The sequence below is a fragment of the Myotis daubentonii genome, chromosome 1 (genome assembly GCF_963259705.1).
Source record: "Myotis daubentonii chromosome 1, mMyoDau2.1, whole genome shotgun sequence".
Taxonomy (NCBI): Eukaryota; Metazoa; Chordata; class Mammalia; order Chiroptera; family Vespertilionidae; genus Myotis; species Myotis daubentonii.
This window is the reverse complement of record NC_081840.1, coordinates 20,890,267-20,910,690: the sequence shown is the minus strand read 5'-3', so window position 1 is coordinate 20,910,690 and position 20,424 is coordinate 20,890,267. Positions and strand designations below refer to the sequence as shown.

Genomic DNA, 20,424 nt, shown 5'->3' with positions numbered 1-20,424 from the left:
CAGATGTGCATGTCTCAGAATGTATGCCTTTTAAAAATTTACTCTCAAAAGACATTATCTAACCAAAGATGAATCACTATTAGCTCTAAGAAAAGGTAAGTCTTAAAAGGATGGGTGGACTTCTCTAAGGCACAGCCTGCAGCTCAGTAGCAGAGTCCTGAGCAAAATCATGATCCCTGCAAAGTCTGTCTGATTGCAGTGGCTGTGGTAATGAAACGAGAGGTTGATGCTTACGTGGTGCCATCTGAATGAAGCTGACACACTCCTTCATTATACAGTCTCATAATTTATTATGGGAATAATTTTACAGTCGATGTGAGATATTTCTCTGAAAAACCTCAGTCATGTTTGCTTTCATTCTCAGAAGTCTGATTACGTATGGTTACAAATGTACCACTTCGATCCAGGAAAAAGATGGGGAAAAAATTGAGCAAAGATATCTTTGGGCAGTGGATCTAGGAGTGACATTTTTTCTTTCTTTCTGTTTTTCTGAATTCTAAGACAATTTAAAATTATTATTAAGTACACTGTTATATACTTAATTAAAATGAAAGCTATAATCTTTTAGCATGATGATGTAAGCCATAAACTCTATCCTGCTAATTTCTTTTAAAAGTAGATAAATGTGCCCTAACCGGTTTGGCTCAGTGGATAGAGCGTCAGCCTGGGGACTGAAGGGTCCCAGGTTCGATTCTGGTCAAGGGCATGTACCTTGGTTGCGGGCACATCCCCAGTAGGAGGCGTGCAAGAGGCAGCTGATCGATGTTTCTCTCTCATCCATGTTTCTAACTCTCATCCTCTCCCTTCCTCTATGTAAAAAATCAATAAAATATATTTTTTTAAAAAAGTAGATAAATGAGGCACCTCTCATTGAGCTAATACTATATAATAAAAGGCTAATATGCAAATTGACCGAATGGCAGAATGACTGGTCACTATGATGTGCACTGACCACCAGGGGGCAGACGCTTAATGCAGGAACTGCCCCCTGGTGGTCAGTGCGCTTCCACAAGGGGGAGTGCTCCTCCGCCAGAAGCTGGGCTCACAGCTGGTGAGCGCCGCTGTGGAGGCGGGAGCAGGAGACTCCTGCTTCCGCGGCAGTTGGACAGTCACTGAAGGCTCCCGGATTGAGATTACCCGCCTCCCCCCCCCCCCCCCCCCGCACAAATTTCGTGCACCGGGACTCTAGTTGGTTAATAATCTTAAGTGAGTAAGAAATCAAAGTGGTAACTTACTGATACTGAATTTGATTATAGATGATAAACTTGTTCTGTACATCCTTATTGTAATCGAGACAGGTGTAAACATTCTCATTCAGTTTTAAATTACAGTCCTCGTAGTTAGGAATATGAAAGAACTAGGAAGCTCTCAGATTAGAGGACAGGCTGTGTTTTTTTCCTCTCAGTTGTGGGACTTTAGAGAGATTTGTCTTACTGAAAATAGAAGCTGCTCATGAGGGCCAGAAGGTAGGGAATTATTTTCAAAAAAGAATTCATAAAGATGCTGTATTATTTATTGCTGCAGAAAAATTGCCCTAAAGCATAGCAGCTTTAAATCACAAACATGTAAGTCTTATAGTTTCTGAAGTCAGGTATTGGGGAACAGCTTAGCTGGGTGGTTCTGGTTCAGAATCTCATACTGTTGCATTAAAAGTTAGCTCTCAACTACTGGGGCTGCAGTTGTCTCAAGCCTTGACTAGGGCTGAAGGCTCTACTTTCAAACTTAGTCACAGGGCTGTTGCAGATCCCATTTCCTTATGGGCTGTTGGACCAAGAGTCTTGGTATCTTTTCACTTCTAAGCTCACTCATGGGGGTGGGGAGGGGGGGGGGTGGGAATCTCCAGAGCACCCAAGATGGAAGCCACAGTCTTATTAAACCTACTAGAGGCCCAGTGCACAAAAATTTGTGCACTGGCGGGGGGGGGGGGGTCCCTCAGCCCAGCTTGCCCCCTATCACATACTGGGAGCCCTAGGGGATGTCCTACTACCTGCTCCCTGCTCCCCTTGGGGAGTGGGCCTAAGCCACAGTCTGGCCTCCCTTTGTGGGAGTCAACCAGGCTGATCAGGGGAAGACCGCAGCCCCATCACCGCACTGTTGCAGCCACTGCCAGTCAGGGCAGCCACCAAGATGTTTTCATCAACATGGACTCCAGTCCCTTTACCATGAAAAAATCCATCCATCCATCCTTCCATCTTCCTTCCTTCCTTCCTTCCTTCCTTCCTTCCTTCCTTCCTTCCTTCCTTCCTTCCTTCTTCCTTCCTTCTTCCTTCCTTCTCCTCACCTGAGGATATGTTTCCATTGATTTTTAGAGAATGTGGAGGGGAAAGGGAAAGACAGAGAGAAACATCAAAGTGAGAGGAACACTTTGATTGGTTGCCTCCTGCATGAGTCCTGACCTGGGCCCGGGCCAGGGAGGAACCTGCAACCTAGGTACATGCCCTTGGTCAGAATTGAACCCAGAATCTGTGTTGGGCAGGCCGAGGTATTACCCACTGAGCCAAACCAGCTAGGGCAGGATATGACATTTCTTAACCTTCCAGCAGCAGACCTTCCTTTTTTTCTCCAGGAGTGTAGTAAAAAAACCCTAGATCACCTATTTGGACTCTCATTACCCAAGTTACTAAGAATATTACCAGTGACCACAGGGAGCTTAGCCAATCAGCAGTCAGAAAAGGTGTTTCCTCTGTAGTTCACACCAATTGCCAGTATGGCCCCTGCCGGGCCTAAAGCCTCTGGAGAGTTATTAGCCCTGGGCCGGGTCACCCCCAGCTCCCCGCCGCTGCCACCATCAACGATCGCTGGCTGGCTCCTCCTTGGCCCAAGCTTAAAGCCTCAGGCTGAGGCTTTAGGCCTGGACCTGGGCACCCCCAGCTCCCCACCGCCACCTCTGCCATCAATGATCGCTGGCTGGCTCCGCCCCGGCCCTGGCCTAAAGCCTCAGGCCCAGGGTTTAGGCCTGGGCTGAGGCACCCCCCCAGCTCCCTGCAGCTGCCTCTGCCATCAAGGATCTCTGGTTCATGATTGCTGGCTGGCTCCTCCCCGGCCCAAGCCTAAAGCCTCAGGCTGAGGCTTTAGGCCTGGACCTGGGCACCACCAGCTCCCTGCCGCCAATCGCTGGCTGGCTCCGCCCCATTCCCCCGCCAAAGCGGCCATAAACTATTGCTGGCTGGCTCCGCCCCAGTCCAAGCCTAAAGCCTCTGGCTGAGGTGTTAGGCCTGGGCCGGACCCTCCCTATGCTCCCCACCATCAACAATCGCTGGCTGGCTCCTCCCCGGTTCCCCGCCAAAGCCGCCATCAACAATCGCTGGCTGGCTCCTCCCCGGCCCAAGCCTAAAGCCTCTGGCCAAGGCTTTAGGCCTGGACTGGGGCACCCCCAGCTCCCCGCCCCCACTGATTGCTGGCTGGCTCTGCCCCGGTTCCCTGCCAAAGCCGCCATCAATGATCGCTGGCTGGCTCCGCCCCAGTCCAAGCCTAAAGCCTCTGGCTGAGGCGTTAGGCCTGGGCCGGACCCCCCCATGCTCCCCACCATCAACGATCTCTGGCTGGCTCCTCCCTGACCCAGGCCTAACGCCTCAGGCTGAGGGTTTAGGCCTGGGCCGGGGTACCCCCAGCTCCCTGCAGCCGCCGCCATCAACAATCGCTGGCTGGCTCCTCCCCGGCCCAAGCCTAAAGCCTCTGGCCAAGGCTTTATAGGCCTGGACTGGGGCACCCCCAGCAACCCGCCGCCACCGATTGCTGGCTGGTGCCGCCCCAGTTCCCCGCTGCAACTGCCATCAAGGATCCCTGGCGGGCTGGACCGGCCCAAGCCTAAAGCCTCTGGCGGAGGCTTTAGGCTTGGGCCCGAGCACCCCCAGCTTCCTGCCGCTGCTGCCATCAAGCATAGCTGGCTGGCTCCGCCTGGTTCCCCTCCGCTGCTGCCATCAATGATTGCTGGATGGCTCAGCCCAGGCCCCAGCCTAAAGCCTCAGTCTGAGGCTTGGGGCTGACATATGCAAATTAGCCACCATCTTAGCTGTCGACTAATTTGCATATCTCGCTGATTAGCCAATGAAAAGGGTAGCGGTCGTACGCCAATTACCATGTTTCTGTTTTATTAGATAGGATTATCAGAATTGACATACCATTACTTCTGCCTATGCTGTTGGTTACACAGACCGACTAGGGTGTGAAATACCAGGAAGTGAATCATCTGTGAGTTTGGTTACTATAGATGGCTACTGTGCAGGAAAAATATTAGATTTCATAGACTACATTTTATTTTTCCATTTAAAATGAAAATAGATTCAAGACCCATAGAATTTTTTAAATTGCAATGTAATTGAGAGCCCCATAGATTTTAGATGACTATTTTAATAAGAATGTCAGTGAGAGAATTACTACTATTAGCTTCTAAAATAATATTTGGGCACATACAAGAATTAGCACCCTAGAAGTAGCTTTCTAATCTTTCATCCTTTGCAGTGCTCTAGTGTTCACAAAGTGGGTTCATATCATCACATCCTCAGAACAGCCCATCCACATTTTATGTGCAGAGAAATTAGGATTAGAGAGGTAAAGTGACACACCACAAAGGCCATGCAAGGGGAAGCAACAGAGCTGATTTGAAGGAGTTCGTTCCATTTGCGTAACATTGACTGGATGCCTGTCATGTGCCATGTGCTATGCTAGCATTGGGGACACTGAGATGAGCAATCTATTTCCTTTCCAGCATGGATCTCTCTCTTCCGGGGCTATAGGATCTCCTTTCTGCCTGTGCTAGGGCAGAGGAGGATCTGTACAACGCTTGAGTAATTTCAGTTCTACCAGTTTGCCTGAAGATCCAGCTGCCTTCTCGTGATTCCTGGGATCTGGAGGCCTGAGACAGTTTGAGGTCCTGGTCCACCCCTGGCAAGGGAGTGACACCTTTGTCCCTGAAGGCTGGCTCCACGCTGCAAAGTGCACAGGCTCCTCTTCTCTGAAGTAATTTCCCTTAACATGGCACCACTCCATCTCTCCACTTTGTTCATCATTCTAGATGAGGATTCCTAACTTTGTCAGTGCTCATGTTTTGGGCCAGATAATTCTCTGTTGTAAGGGCTGTCCTGTGCATTGTAGGGTGTTTAGCAGCATCCCTGGCCTCTACCCAGTTGATGCCAGAAGGACAGCAACTCCCCTTTCCTCCCTTTAAGTCCTGACAAACAAACAAACAAACAAACAAAAACAAACAAACAAACAAACAAACAAACGGTTCCAGACATTGCCAGATGGCCCCCAGGGTCTGTAAGGGCCAAAATTGCCTCCAGTTGAGAACTACTGCTCTAGATGTTTCTGGTACTGAGATTGGCTTACTTCAGTGACTCTGCTTTTTCCAACAAGCACGAGTTTCAGATTTAGAGAACTGGTTTTGTTTAGTTTTTTAATTTATTGATTTGAGAGAGAAGAAGGGAGAGAGACATCGATTTGTTGTTCCACTTATGCATTAACTTGTTGCTTCTTGTATGTGCTCTGACTGGGGATTGAACCTTCAACCTTGGCATATCGTAATGACACTCTAACCAACTGAACTACCCAGCCAGGGCAAATTTAGATAACTTTGTAAGGCCACAACATTGATCTATTCTATAGAATAAAAATAATGTAGTTAAAAAACTAAGAGTTTTTGCCAATTTAAAAACAATACCTTTTAATTGCTCCTCAAAAGGGAAACAGTTCATTTCACAACTTGGAAATAGAAGCAGTTCAGATGAGAGCATTTTAAAATAGTGCCAAAGTTTACAATGTTTAGCTAACAGTGTTTGCCCTGGAATTAATTAAGTGGACAAGAGGTATTAATAGTGTTTTATTAGGCTTGATTCCTATGATAATCTACTTCTTTGAAAGTGGGTGCCATGCCCAGTCATCTGCTTATTTCAGTTGGATGTGGTTCAGTTGCTTTGGTCCCATAGAATCCCATCCAGTAAGTTTCATTTTCTGGCACCATACATAGTTATTACAATATTATCGACTATATTTCCTTTGCTGTACATTACATACCTATAACTGTTTTGTAACTACCAGCCTGTACTTCTTAATCCCTTCACCTTTTTCACCCAGTTCCCTATTCCCCTCTTCTCTGGCAACCATCAGTCTGTTCTTTGTATGTGTGAATCAGTTTCTGTTTTATTTGTTCATTTATATTGTTCTTCAGATTCCACATATAAGTGAAATCATATGGTATTTGTTTTTCTCTGACTGGCTTATTTCACTGAGCATAATACCCTCTAGGTCAGTGATTCTCAACCTTCCTAATGTTGTGGTGACCCCCAACCATAAAATTATTTTCATTGCTACTTCATAACTGTAATTTTGCTACTATTATGAATCATAATGTGAATATCTGATATGCAGGATGTATTTTCATTGTTACAAATTGAACATAATTAAAGCATAGTGATTAATCACAAAGACAGTATGTAATTACATATGTGTTTTCCGATGGTCTTAGGCGACCCCTGTGAAAGGGTCGTTCGACCCCCCAAAGGGGTCGCGACCCACAGGTTGAGAACCGCTGATCTAGGTCATCCATGCTGTCCCAAATGCTAAGATCTTATGCTTTTTTATGTCCTAGTAACAATTCATTGTATATATATACTACAGCACATATATATATATATATATATATATATATATATATATACACACACACACACACACACACATACATAAATATATGTGTATATATATGTGTGTGTGTGTGTGTATATATATTTCAGAGAGGAAGGAAAAGAGAGAGAAGAAACTTCAAGGATGAGAGAGAATCACCGATGAGAATCACCGATCGGCTGCCTCCTGCACTGCCCTGCAACCTGGGCACGTACCCCCCCCCCCCCGCCCCCCCAACTGGAATCGAGCCCAGGATCCTTCAGTCTGAAGGCCCAATGCTCTATCCACTGAGCCAAACTGGCCAGGGCTGTACTACTGCTTTTTTTTATGTACTAATGTATTGATGGACGGCTTGGCTATTGTAAAGAATACTGCGATGAGCGTAGGGATGCATATATTCTTTCGAATTTGAGTTTCTTCAGATATATACCCAGAAGTGGAATTGTTGAGTCATAAAGCACTTCTATATTTAATTTTTTGAGTAACCTCCATATTGTTTTCCAAAGTGGCTGTACCAGTCTGTATTCCTACCAGTGCATTAGGGTTCCCTTTTCTTCATATCCTTACCAACACTTGTTTGTTGATTTATTGATGATAGTCATTCTGACAGGTATGAGATGAGAGCTCATTTCATTTTTAATGTGCATTTTTCTGATGATTAGTGATGTTGAGCATCTTTTCATGTGTCTATTGGCCATCTGTATGTACTCTTTGGAGATGATTTTATTTTAAAATCATAATCTCTGAGCCATAAATGAAGGAAGGCTGCAGGACTGGACAACTGTGGCCTATGACTTGGAAGGGGAAATATTTGGTTCTACTTTATAGCTAGCACTACATTTTGCATGTTGTATCCTAGTGTTTATATGCAAATATGCCATGAACTTCCTGGTATTTTTCTTTTTGGTAAATTATACTATAAAGAAATTTCTTACATATCATTAGATTTCTACAATACAAATGCTTCTGAGGGGATAGATTTGCAGATGCTATCAAATGAAATAGTCCTTTCCAGATACTGATGGAATGATGGTACTTTTATGTAATAAGTGTTCTGCAAGACATAAGTCATTTTCCTGGTAAAGAAAATATCTCCTTTGATCATAACCTTAAAACCCTGGCGATAGTCCTATATGATATCATTACCATTACTCTAATTAACTGCATATAGAAATTTATAGAAGAGATTAATGCAAGCTAATCTTTCAAGAACAGCGAGTTTCCTTAAATGCTGTTGACAAAAGTAGAAAATATACAGTGTCAGGAAGGTTTTAGGTTATCAACACCTTTCTTCACCCAACATCTTTCTTTGAGCTTGTCTCCTTTATTTAGAATATGAGGAGAGAATGAAATCCATGGGAAAAAAGGACTAAGGAAGTACTGTATCTTGTACTTACCAGTGGTTGGGCAAGAATAGAGAAAAGAGTTGATAGATTTTGTAATAAAGCAACAGTTTTAATTTTTTAATTGGAAATATTTAAACAGAGGGGACCACAGACATTGCAGAGTTGAACTTGTAATACATGTAGAACAGGGATCAGCAAGCTTCCGCTGTAAAGAGCCAGATAGTAAATAGTTTAGGGCTTTGTGGGCAGTTTGTTCTCCGTTGCAACTACTCAACTTTGTATTTGTGGTGTGAAAGAAGACATAGACCATATATAAATGAATGAGTGTGGCTGTAGTCCAATAAAATTGTATTTATGAACACTGAAGTTTGGATTTCATATTTCCACATCTCACACGATGTTCTTTTGACAACCCCCGCCCCACAGGGATATAAAACTAAAAACCAAACAAAAGTAGGTAACTGGCTGTTGTTTGCTAACCCCTAAGTCTCAGTTAGTGCTACTGCTAGCCAATAAAGATTATAACACGATGGTAGAACAGAATATCTGTCCCATGGCCCACCCTCCTTCATATCAAGAGGAGTTAAAAATATAAAATTTGCTTTATTTTCGAGATAAAATAACAATAAAGTAGTAATATGATAGGACGTGCATGTAGTTAAGACTCAATGGAGTTAGGCCAGTAATATTTTTAGGAATTTGCTAAAAATACAAAAACAAAGCCAGTAAAGTAAGTTCAGCAGCACAGTTCTTTGAACTGAGAAGTAGGAAGAATGCAGTAGTCTGTGAGGATGTCTTTTGGATTTAACTGCAGAATCTTTGAAAATTAATCTTTGAAGATTCTAAATCCATTAGAATCCAGTGGTATAGTTTTGTAAGACATTTGTTACAATGACACCTGAGAATGTTCCCACAATAAAATAAAATGAAAGGACCTTTAAAGAAACTGGATATGTTTTATTGGTTCTTGCTGCAACAAATCTCTTAGGTCTATTATTCAGAGACAAGCTTAAGTGAGGAGAGCATTGCTACTTAATTTACTCAACATTTTTAGGATTTAGTATTGCCAAAATATTTGGAAGCACTGCAAAATACAAAATATTTTCAGATTTTTGGTCCAGAAATGTAGGTTGGGATTTTCCCAAGCCTTATGCAGCATGGTGAAACTGTTTCTCCTTGCTTTGGTTTCTTCCATGTTCTAGAGCAGGTGAAAAAAATTAACTGCCTCGGAAGGAAATACTCCCAGTCATGGAAACAGCTAATATAAAGAATAGAGAATTTTTCTTGAACCAGATAAATCAAATTTCATGATTAGATGAAAGAAATACAGCCTCAGAAGAGGCAGAATCAATTGTTAGCAATAGCTCAGAAAAAGAAATTTACTAGATGGAACTCTATTCAAACGGTTTATTTCAGTGGTTCTCAACCTGTGGGTCGCGACCCCTTTGGCGGTCGAATGACCCTTTCACAGGGGTCGCCTAAAACCATCCTGCATATCAGATACTTACATTACGATTCATAACAGTAGCAACATTACAGTTATGAAGTAGCAATAATTTTATGGTTGGGTCACAACATGAAGAACTGTATTTAAAGGGCCAGAAGGTTGAGAACCACTGTTTAATTTCAATGAGTTCGAATGGAATTTGTTTTTATATTTTTATATCTTAACTTCCTTTTTGAAAATGAGTTTTTTTTTTAAAATATATTTTATTGATTTTTTACAGGAAGGAAGGGAGAGAGAGAGAGAGTTAGAAACATCGATGAGAGAGAAACATTGATCAGCTGCCTCCTGCACATCTCCCACTGGGGATGTGCCCGCAACCCAGGCACATGCCCCTGACCGGAATCGAACCTGGGACCCTTCAGTCCGCAGGCCAACGCTCTATCCACTGAGCCAAACCGGTTTTGGCTGAAAATGAGTTTTATTGTATATGCTTGATATGAAGGAAGACATTAAATTTAGAAAATAATAACTTTTGTTATACTGATTTCCCCACCCCACACCCCCATTTATGGGTTTTTGCTTGCTGCTTTGTAAATGGGAGAAAACACTTGAGAGATGGTAGATGTCTTAAAGTTAGATAGCTTCATTTAAAACTGATAGTTGGTAATACTGAAAAAATAAAATTAGTTGATAAATTTGTAAATTTATGTTGTTTAATATACCACAACAGGTTGAGGTTATTTCTATGAGCCTTAATAAATAGCTTTCTAATGCTAAACTAACAAAGTGGCTTCTGATATTTTTAAAGTACTTTGAGATATAAATAAAAATTTTAGAATTCTTTTTAATAAACTTTTCCCTGTGACTTAACCATGGCATTTACATTTCTGATTGGCTAATGAAATTAGGGAAACTTTTGATTTGAAAACCAGAAGAACATTAGACAGTGCTTTTTATTTGGAGCTGATGTGTTCTCTCTGTTTTACTCTCTTTTTTTTCAGTGAAACCAGCAGTGTATGTAGCAGCAGTGACACAGGGCTCTTTACCAACGATGAAGGACGGCAAGGTAATCTTGATCCCAGCTTTAGGAAGATTCTCATGATTATAGGAGTGAGTCACTGAGAATATGGTGATTGTCGATACCAGCGGTTCTCTAACTTTAGGGCATGTAAGAGCCACCTGGCTATTATTGTAGCCAGTAGAAAGGTGTTTGAGCCAAAAACCTGGGTATATGGATTTAGTCTTGACTTTGTCATTATTGAAGGCCTTGGGCAAATGAAATAACTTCTTGACGTAAACCTTGGGGGACTATATTATTTGTCTCTGGTTAGTTTTTTTCCTGATAGCTTGGATTGCTAGTGTCAAGATGATTTTCTGTCCCATTAATGAGGTACAAAGGAAAAAACAAGGTATGGGATACATTCTTTATTTGCCTTTTATGAGAAATTCAACTATAGCAAGAGATCCCTCAGAAACAGGTATAAACATTATATTTTATATAATATATATGTTTTAAATATAATGTTACATGCAATAAACATTTCAAAAAAAGGTTTAAAATATAATAATATTTCCAAGACTGTGCTAACATAGTATAACTAGAGGCCCGGTGCACAAAAATTTGTGCACTGGGGGTGGGGGGGGCCGTCCCTCAGCCCGGCCTGTGCCCTCTCGCAGTCTGGGACCCATCGGGAGATAACGACCTGCTGGCTTAGGCCCGCTCCCTGGTGGCAGAGGGCAGGCCCAATCCCTAGGTGCAGCCCCTGGTCGGGCTCAGAGTAGGGCCGATTGGGGAGTTGGGGCGCCGCCCCCGTCATGCACAGAGCAGGGCGGATCGGGAGGTTGCGATCCAGACTGGTGCAACCACTGTGGAAAACAGTATGGGGTTTCCTCAAAAAAATTAAAAATGGAACCCTCAGTCACGCTCAGGGTAGGGCCAATTGGGGGGTTGGGGCACCGCCCCCGGTCACACTCAAGGCAGGGTCGATGGGGAGGTTGCGGCGCCACCTCCTGTCACGCACAGAGCAGGGCCCATCAGGGGGGTTGGGGCTCCGTACCGCGTCACGCACAGAGCAGGGCCAATCAGGGGGTTGGGGCACTGCCCCCTGTCACGCACAGAGCAGGGCCTATCAGGGGGTTGGGGAGCTCCCCCCTGTCACTCACAGAGTAGGGTCGATAGGGGAGTTGGGGCACCGCCCCCTGTCACATACAGAGCAGGGTGGATCAGGGGGTTGGGGCGCCGCCCTCTATCACCCGCAGGGCAGGGCTGATCAGGGGGTTGGGGCGCCGCTACTGTCACACTCAGGGCAGGGCCGATGGGGAGGTTATGGCTCTACCCCATCACACACAGAGTAGGGCCCGTCGGGGGGCGGGGGGGGTTGGGGCGCTGCCCTCTATCACCCACAGAGCAGGGCCAATCAGGGGGTTGGGGCGCCGCCACTCTCACACTCAGGGCAGGGCCGATGGGGAGGTTATGGCTCTACCCTGTCACACACAGAGAAGGGCCTGTGGCGGGGGTTGGGACACTGCACCCTGTCACACACAGAGCAGGGCCGATCAGGGTGTTGGGGCGCCGCAGTCACACACAGAGCCACAGGGCGATCAGGGGGTTGGGGAGCTCCCCCCTATCAGGCACAGAGCAGGGCTGATCAGGGGGTTGGGGCGCCTTCCCCTGTCACGAACAGAGCAGGGCAGGGCGGATAGGGAGGTTGTGGTCCCGCCTCCTGTCACACACAGAGCCGCAGGGCGATCAGGGGGTTTGGGCGCTGCCCCCGTCACGCTGATCCCGGTGCCGGGAGGCCTCTCGGCTCCGCTGATCCCGGTGCTGGGAGGCATATTACCCTTTTACTATATAGGATAGAGGCCTGGTGCATGGGTGGGGCTGGCTGGTTTGCCCTCAAGGGTGTCCTGGATCAGGGTAGGGGTCCCCACTGGGGTGCCTGGCCAGCCTGGGTGAGGGGATGATGGCTGTTTGCAGCTGGTCACACACCCTTCAGGGTGGGGGTCCCCACTGGGGTGCCTGGCCAGTCTGGGTGAGGGGCTGAGGGCTGTTTTCAGGCTGGCGGGTGACTGAAGCTCCCAACTGCTCCTTTTTTTCGTTTTTTTTAAGTTCTGGGCCAGCTTTAGCTCTGGCTCCAGCTCTGAGGCCTCTGCTGCTGAAAGCAGGTATCTGGTTTGTTTGGGTTCTATAATCGAAGCACTGTATGAACTCCAGCTCTGAGATCCAGGCTGGCTGAAAGCAGGTTTCTGGGGTTTTGTTTAGCTTCTATATTTGTAACAATGTTTCAAACTGCAAGCTCAGAGGCCGGCAAGGCAGGCGGGGAACGTTGGTTTCCTCTGTCACTGAAGCAAGGAAGCCTCATGTTAGCTTCAAGCTGCCTGGCTGCTGGCCGCCATCTTGGCTGGCAGTTAATTTGCATATCACCCTGATTAGCCAATGGGAAGGGTAGTGGATATACGACTAATTACCATGTTTCTCTTTTATTAGATAGGATATCACAAAAGTTGTAGGAGATATTAAAAATCTGAAATAACGGGATTACTTCTATATTCTAAAATGTTTTATTTCTCTGGCTCTATTTTTGTTCATCAGTTAATGTTGTTCATTATATTCCACAAATGAGTGAGATCATGTGATATTTATCTTTCTCTGACTGGCTTATTTCGCTTGGCATAATGCTCTGCAGGTCCATCGATGCTGTTGCAAATGATAAGAGTGCCTTCTTTCTTACAGCAGTGTAGTATTTTCCATTGTGTAGATATACCAAAGTTTTCTAATCCACTCATCTCTGATGGACACTTGGGCAGTTTCCAAATCTTAGCTATTGTAAATTGTGCTGCTATGAACATAGAGGTGCATATATCCTTTTTTACTGATGTTTCTGATTTCTTGGGATATGTTCCTAGAAGTGGGATTACTGGGTCAAATGGGAGTTCCATTTTTAATTTTTTTGAGGAAACCCCATACTGTTTTCCACAGTGGTTGCACCAGTCTGGATCCTCACCAGCACTTGTCGTTTGTTGATGATAGCCATTCGTTGATGATAGCCGTTCTGACAGGTGTGAGATGGTACCTCATTGCTGTTTTGATTTGCATCTCTCGGATGATTAGTGACTTTGAGCATGTTTTCATATGTCTCTTGGCCTTCTGAATGTCCTCTTTTGAAAAGTGTCTATTTAGGTCCTTTGCCCATTTTTTGATTTGATTGTTATCTTCCTTTTGTTAAGTTGTATGCGTTTCCTGTAAATTTTGGAGATTACACCCTTATTGGAGATAACATTGGCAAATATGTTCTCTCATGCAGTGGCTTTCTTATTGAGAAACAGCTAGTTTTGAATTGAGAAACATTTGTGGGCTTTGAATCCCAAAGTTCATTTATGCCCCTGAGAATGGTAGAAGGCAGTTTATTTTTGTGGTAAAGGCTTTGGAGTTAGTCAGGCTTTGAGTTCAAATCCTGGCTTCATCATATACCACCTGACCTTGACTTCTTTGGACTTTAGTTGCTTCATTTGTAAGTTGGAGTTAGTGTAAGGTTTGGAAGAAATAACATATTTACAGATTTTTAGCATGGGTCGTGGTAGGTGTAAGGGCTCAGTATTAGTAAGTGGCAGCTTTATTTTTGTGCTATTAAAAGCATTCCAGTTTGATATCCCAGTTTTCATTATAATATGGATCAAGAAGAAGGATCAAAACAGTTTTTTGTACTTTGACTTTATTTAAAAGTATTCTTAAACCTATAGCACTGAGAAGTTATTTTCCCTTTTGGTTTTTAATAGAGCATGTTAATATTCCAGCTTATGAAAATAATCTCTTTATTTTAGGGGATGATGAGCAGAGTGATTGGTTCTATGAAGGAGAATGTGTCCCAGGATTCACTGTCCCTAATCTTCTGCCCAAGTGGGCTCCTGATCATTGCCCTGAAGTAGAAAGAATGGATTCTGGACTGGATAAACTTTCAGACTCCACATTCCTTTTACCTTCTCGGCCAGCTCAACGAGGTGAGTTCTGAGGAAACCAAAATATACTTCACGCTTTTATGGTTCTCTTTGGGGAGAATCATCCAACGGTATACATACTCCTTCCTTTAAGCATGTGTTAACTATCTGAATTTTGGAGCTGGTCCAAAGATTTTTCTAGAGGATTCAAGCGTGGGTCTCGAAGCTTGAGGTTCTCTTTATTCTTACCTAAATCAATGTCCTGAAGGAAAGTGCATTCCTTCAGCTTGCCGTTGCCATTTGTGCCAGATTTAGGAAGGGTGTCATGGCTGTTTATCCTGCTGTGACTGATAGGCTACTGAGTGCTCACTGGAAGCCTGAAGCACTGGGTCTTAGAAGAGAACAGATTTCAGTAAGAACATTCACATACAAGTTACAGTGGCTTTTAATAAAATATATGTTTTTACTGATTTCAGGAGAGGAGTGGAGAGGGAGAGAGAGATAGAAACATCAATGATGAGAGAAAATCATTGATTGGCTGCCTGTGCACGCCCCTACAGGGGATTGAACCCACAACCTGGGCATATGCCCTTGACTGGAATCGAATACGGGACCTTTCAGTCCGCAGGCTGACTCTCTATCCACTGAGCCAAACTGGCTAGGGCACAGTGGCATTTTTTGAATGGATGATTTAAAAATATTCTTTAAATTTAAAAAATTCTCTTATTGTGGGTTTTAGCACAAATACACATTCCTTCCCTTTGCTTTTCCTTCAATGATGAAGTAGCAGAGTAGAGTGGAAGGAGCTGAGGACGGGGAGAAGGAAACGTGATAATACTGTCTGGGAGTGTCTAGCTCTCTGACTGACAGTCACCTCATTTCCTTGGGGTCTCAGGGTTATTTAAGATATTGATCAATGATTCTCTCTCAACATTGAACAATACTGTTCAGAGGTTTCTTTTAGCTCTATAAATTTATGATTGTAGAATTCTCAGTAGTTAATAATCAGTTCAGTCAGTTATCAAGTATTAGTTGAGCATCTGTTGGCGATAAGAATTTCACTAAGAGCTGTAAACTCCTGTAGCATTTCATTATGATGAATGTGGGTGGTTGAAAGGCCTTCTCAAAGAAATTGGTTCTTGATAAAGAGTACTCTCTGCCTTAGGAACATTGTGTGCTACCTTAATAATGTTTATCAAACATTTCCATGACCATGTCTAAAAGTTCTTTATGGACTAGTTAAAATACACACAAATAAGCAAGAATAGGAAGAAGAAGGAACTTAATAATGGCCTATAATCCCATAGCCAGAGACAGTGTCATTGATGACATTTTGGTGTGGTTCTTCCAGTTTTCTTTTCTATGTGTAAAACACATACAGCAGTCAGAAAAATGGGGTTGGATTATACATGCTATTTTTACCATTATTTCAAGAATTAGAATGGCTTTGAGCAATAACTAGCATTTAACTTGTAGTTATAAATTGTTGATAATACCTCATATATTTGTCTAGTTTCTTTTTAGTTTATTAGTACCTTCCATGTGCTATTTCATTTGGTTTCAAACATCCTTATAAGATAGGACTGAGCAAGCGGATAGCCCTCTTTTACAGATGTGGATGCCTAGGTCAAAGGTAAGTGACATGCCTGAGATCACTACTGGTGACAAAGACTTGGAGATAGTAAATCCTGGACAAATAGCCTGGTGATACTAGTTTAAGGGTCAATCTAGTAGATCCTGGGTGAGAAGGACTCTAGTCTCCTGGAAGCATGTCATTGCTAATGAATCTTCTACATTCAGTTACTGAGGACTGCCTTTGTTTTGTTTTAGGGTACCATTCTCGCTTGAATCGTCTGCCTGGAGCTGCTCGATGTCTCAGAAAGGGGCGAAGGAGGCTTGTTGGGAAGGTGATGGCTCTTAGTGTTTACAGGCTCCGTGGGAGGATAATGTTCTTTGGGGATTTGTGTGCCCTCTTGATAATCAAAGGTGCTGCAGAGCATCCTGGAGTTAATTAAGCCAACTGGAATATTTTGCAAGTTCATAGAGTGAACGTTATGTAGATATGGATGGATAAACACATAAAGGATGAAGTTTAATTTATATAGAACTTCTGACAGCAAACACTGTCATTATGACAGTATCTGCTGCCTATAAATCTACAGACCTGATCTTTCTCTATTCTGTTTTTTTTATGAATCTTATATGATTATTATGTAAGTTAAAACACTCTTGACTTCTTCATGACTCTTCCTGAATTCATGGGTGTTTCTTCCGTCCTGTCTTTGGTCTTTTACTCTAAAATTCTTAAAAAGAAAAAACGTACCAAATTTCAAAACCCCCTCACTGGCCGTGAGGGAGGAATATCTACTTACTCAGGTCTGCCTTTTCCAGTGACTGTGCTGGGCACTCACTTCATTTAATCCTCCCAACAACCTTGAAAAAAGGTGCTATTCCCCTTTAGCAGGTGAGAAAAACTTGGGTTCAAAGACGTTCAGTAATGTCTGATGTTATCCAGATAGATAGAAGTGGCAGAGTAGAGAGTTGAACCTAGGTCTACTTCTCTTTTTTATTTAAATTTAAAAAATTATTTTTTACTTTAGCTTTGAGATTGAATATAGGTTAAGATTGGGGCTCATACCCAGTCAGAGAAGATGGTGGTGGGCAAAGAGTGAGAAAGAGAGAGGCATTTTAGAGTATTAATTAGTTGGTTTACTCAGTAAGCATTTAGAATGCCTATGTTGCAGGCTCTGTGCCAACCTGGTTATACTAGTACTAGAGGCTCAGCGCACGAAATTCGTGCACTCGGGGGTGGGGGGTGTCCCTCAGACCGGCCTGCACCCTCTCACAGTCCGGGAGCCCTTGGGGGATGTCCAACTGATGGTTCAGTCCTGCTCCCTGTGGGGAGCGGGTCTAAGCCAGCAGTCGGACATCCTTAGCGCTCCCACAGAGGCGGGAGAGGCTCCTGCCACCACTGCTGCGCTCGCCAGCCATGAGCCCGGCTTCTGGCTGAGTGGTGCTCCCCCTGTGGGAGCTCACTAACCACCAGGGAGCAGCTCCTGTGTTGAGTGTCTGCCCCCTGCTGGTCAGTGCGCATCATAGCAACTGGTCGTTCTGCTGCTCGGTCTATTTGCATATTAGGGTTTTATTATATAGGATAGTAGTCAGAGCCACAGTCTGGCTTACGTCAGAGAGTTGCTATCTTATAATTTAATCAGGGAATTGTTTTTTTGAAGTTTTAGTCAAAATAAATGAGGCTGTTTTTATTATATGTATTCATCTATGAGAATCCAGATAAATTTAGATTCTTTATATCTTTAAATTCAATTTCAAATGTTTAATTAGAAAGACATTTGATTATTGGGAGAACGATGCCTTCTTTTGGGTTACTCATTTTCCCGACAATAAAAAGCTGCCTTTGTTGTTCTGGGTGCATATTCTTGACAGCTAGCAGGGTATAAGTGAGTACATGGGGGTGGAGGGAAGCAGGAGCTTGGCAGCGGGAAACAGAGTGATGGTTTGATCTTTTTCTCTTTATTGGTTAAGCTTAACAAAAGTTTTCCCCTACCACCTACCTTACTTTGTTTCAGCTCCTATAAAAATAAGAACCTTTCACTTCATGGAAGTAAATCAGTTCAACTTGAAGGCTTCCTTAGGTTTACCTGCAAGAAAACTAGGGCCTTTTGGATGTCTCTAAGGATTGCAAATGAATAGAATAATATTTACTTGTTTAATTCATCTTCATCACCTTAAAGGGATATTTGTCATTTCTAGCAGAGGTCACTGTTCTGCTTCCCTTTCCCCCCCTCCCCATGCCTCTTCTTTTTTTCTAAATTGTAATCATAAATAATGAGTTTCATTCACAGCTCCCTGCTAGCGAGCTGCTAATTACGCCAAGTACTGCTTGTAATTTACATAGTAATAAACTGTAAATTTAAACATTACGGCACTTTAAGTTAATAATTTTTTTTGCTGTAACAAATAGCTCATTTTTCACTCATCTTTTCCCTTGGCCCCACTACCGTGGCTGTGTCTGTGACCAGGAGGCACAGGTATAGGGATGAAGAGTATAAAGAATACAGTATGTGAAACCTTTTCATTTACCTCCACTCCTGCCCAACATCTGACCTGAAATTGATTTTTCATTAGCTAGTTCTGCTAAAATGTGTATCCTAATATTTAAGCTAATTATGCACATAGATGAATACAGATAATATTTGTCCAGAAACAAATGCATTTGAGTAGCAGGTTTGACATTCTTGACATGCATGCCCTATGACTTACTCTCATCTTAGCACTTACTCTTATGTGTATAACTCTTATTTATACACTGTTGGTATGCTTCCCCGGGCACTGTGATAGATACTCATTGTAAATATGCTCACGTTAAATGAAGGGTGAGTGCCTTCTGCCATTTTCCATTTTTTTTGGAGATGATTAGGTTTTGAATTGCTTGTAGTGTTAGGGTAACATTTCATGTTGCAAATTCGAAAACCCCAAATTTAGGAAACAATTTATGCAAACTTCTATTTCTTGTTTTAAGAGATGACATTTAACAGACAAAATACAGGTGACAGTTTTTGTAAGTTGCAAAAATCCTTTGCTATGTATATACATTTACTCAGAAGATATTTAGGTGTTACTAGTGAGGACTCTGTAAATGGATGTGCTGCTGGTCTGTTCAAAATGAGCTGGGTTGAATTTTTTTTTAAAAAGTGTTTTTATTTCTATATACTTGAATATCTCCAGGAGATATTACTATTATAAAATACTATATATAGTAAACAATGTTTATAACAACTTTTTTGAAAGACTAAAGAAAAGTAAGTCTAGGGTAACATGAAATACTTTTTAAAAAAATTGATTTTGAGAGAGAGAGGAAGGGAGATGGAGAGAGAGAGAGATTGGTTGCCTCTGCACACACCCCAACTGGTCTGGGGATCGAACTTGGGACCCTGGTAAATGCCCTAACTGGGAATTGAACTGCGACCCTCCAGTGCATGGAATGCTCCCAGTGGTCGGCAAACTGCGGCTCGTCAAACTGCAGCTCGCGAGCCACATGCGGCTCTTTGGCCCCTTCAGTGTGGCTCTTCCACAAAATACCTGCTCTTCCACAAAATACTGACTTCTGCGCATGGGCCACGAAGTTTCAATCGCACTGTACTGTACGTGCGCGTCTGCACTTGGTATTTTGTGGAAGAGCCACACTCAAGGGGCCAAAGAGCCGCATGTGGCTCACGAGCTGCGGTTTGCCGACCACGGCTGTAACCAGTTGAGCCACACTGACCAGTGCAGCATGAAATACTTGCAAGTTAGATTCTCATAAAAATAAGTATACTTGCTGTTGGATTTTAAGATTGACATTTGACATGTGCCTTTGAAGTTGCTGGTACATTTATGAGAAAGTGTGAGATTGATGACAGGTTGTGCTTCATATATTTGTTTCTGTGGTTAGATGACACTCTTGTCTTCCTTGTCTTTTCAGGAGACCAGCATAAGTACTTTGGGTACTGAGAGGATAGGCCACATCATTAGTGACTCCCGGCAGAAAGAGTAAGTGCTTATGTATTTACTGGATATTCTAATCTGTTCCTTGGAGAAGGAAGAAGGGGAACGTTTTATAAAGGAACCTAGAAATCTGACTTTAGAGATGAAAGGAGATTTTTTTTTAATACTATATTTTTATTTATTTCAGAGAGGAATGGAGAGGGCAGAGAGAAACATCAATGATGAGAGAGAGTCATTGATTGGCTGCCTCCTGCACACCCCCTACTGGGAATCGAGCCCACAACCCAGGCCAGTGCCTTTGACCAAAATCTAACCCTGGCCCCTTCAGTTCGCAGGCCGACGCTCTATCCACTGAGTAAAACCAGCTAGGGCCTGAAAGAGGAGATCTTAATAGTCAACATGGGTAATGCCCTAAACCTATAAGAATTACTATTTTTTTCCTTTCTAGACTAGTTTTTATTTCTTTGCTTTTTATATCTATAGGTGCTGCATTTTAAAAGTAGCCTCCAATGAAGATGCTACATTTTAAACTCATTTTTCTGTCTCTTAAAATTGTTTTTGTTCAAAATG

The 20,424-nt window shown here is 43.2% G+C and overlaps 1 protein-coding gene across 5 annotated transcripts in view; it reads left to right on the top strand.

The window, feature by feature from the left end:
• Positions 1-20,424, top strand: part of GPATCH2L (G-patch domain containing 2 like) — a 59,301-nt gene that overhangs the window by 8,712 nt on the left and 30,165 nt on the right. For all 5 annotated transcript variants that reach the window (XM_059689670.1, XM_059689634.1, XM_059689645.1 and 2 more), the window contains exons 3-6: positions 10,416-10,480; positions 14,236-14,412; positions 16,180-16,256; positions 19,832-19,899. In XM_059689670.1, the coding sequence (XP_059545653.1) occupies positions 10,416-10,480; positions 14,236-14,412; positions 16,180-16,256; positions 19,832-19,899 (387 nt within the window). The remainder of the gene's footprint in view (positions 1-10,415; positions 10,481-14,235; positions 14,413-16,179; positions 16,257-19,831; positions 19,900-20,424) is intronic.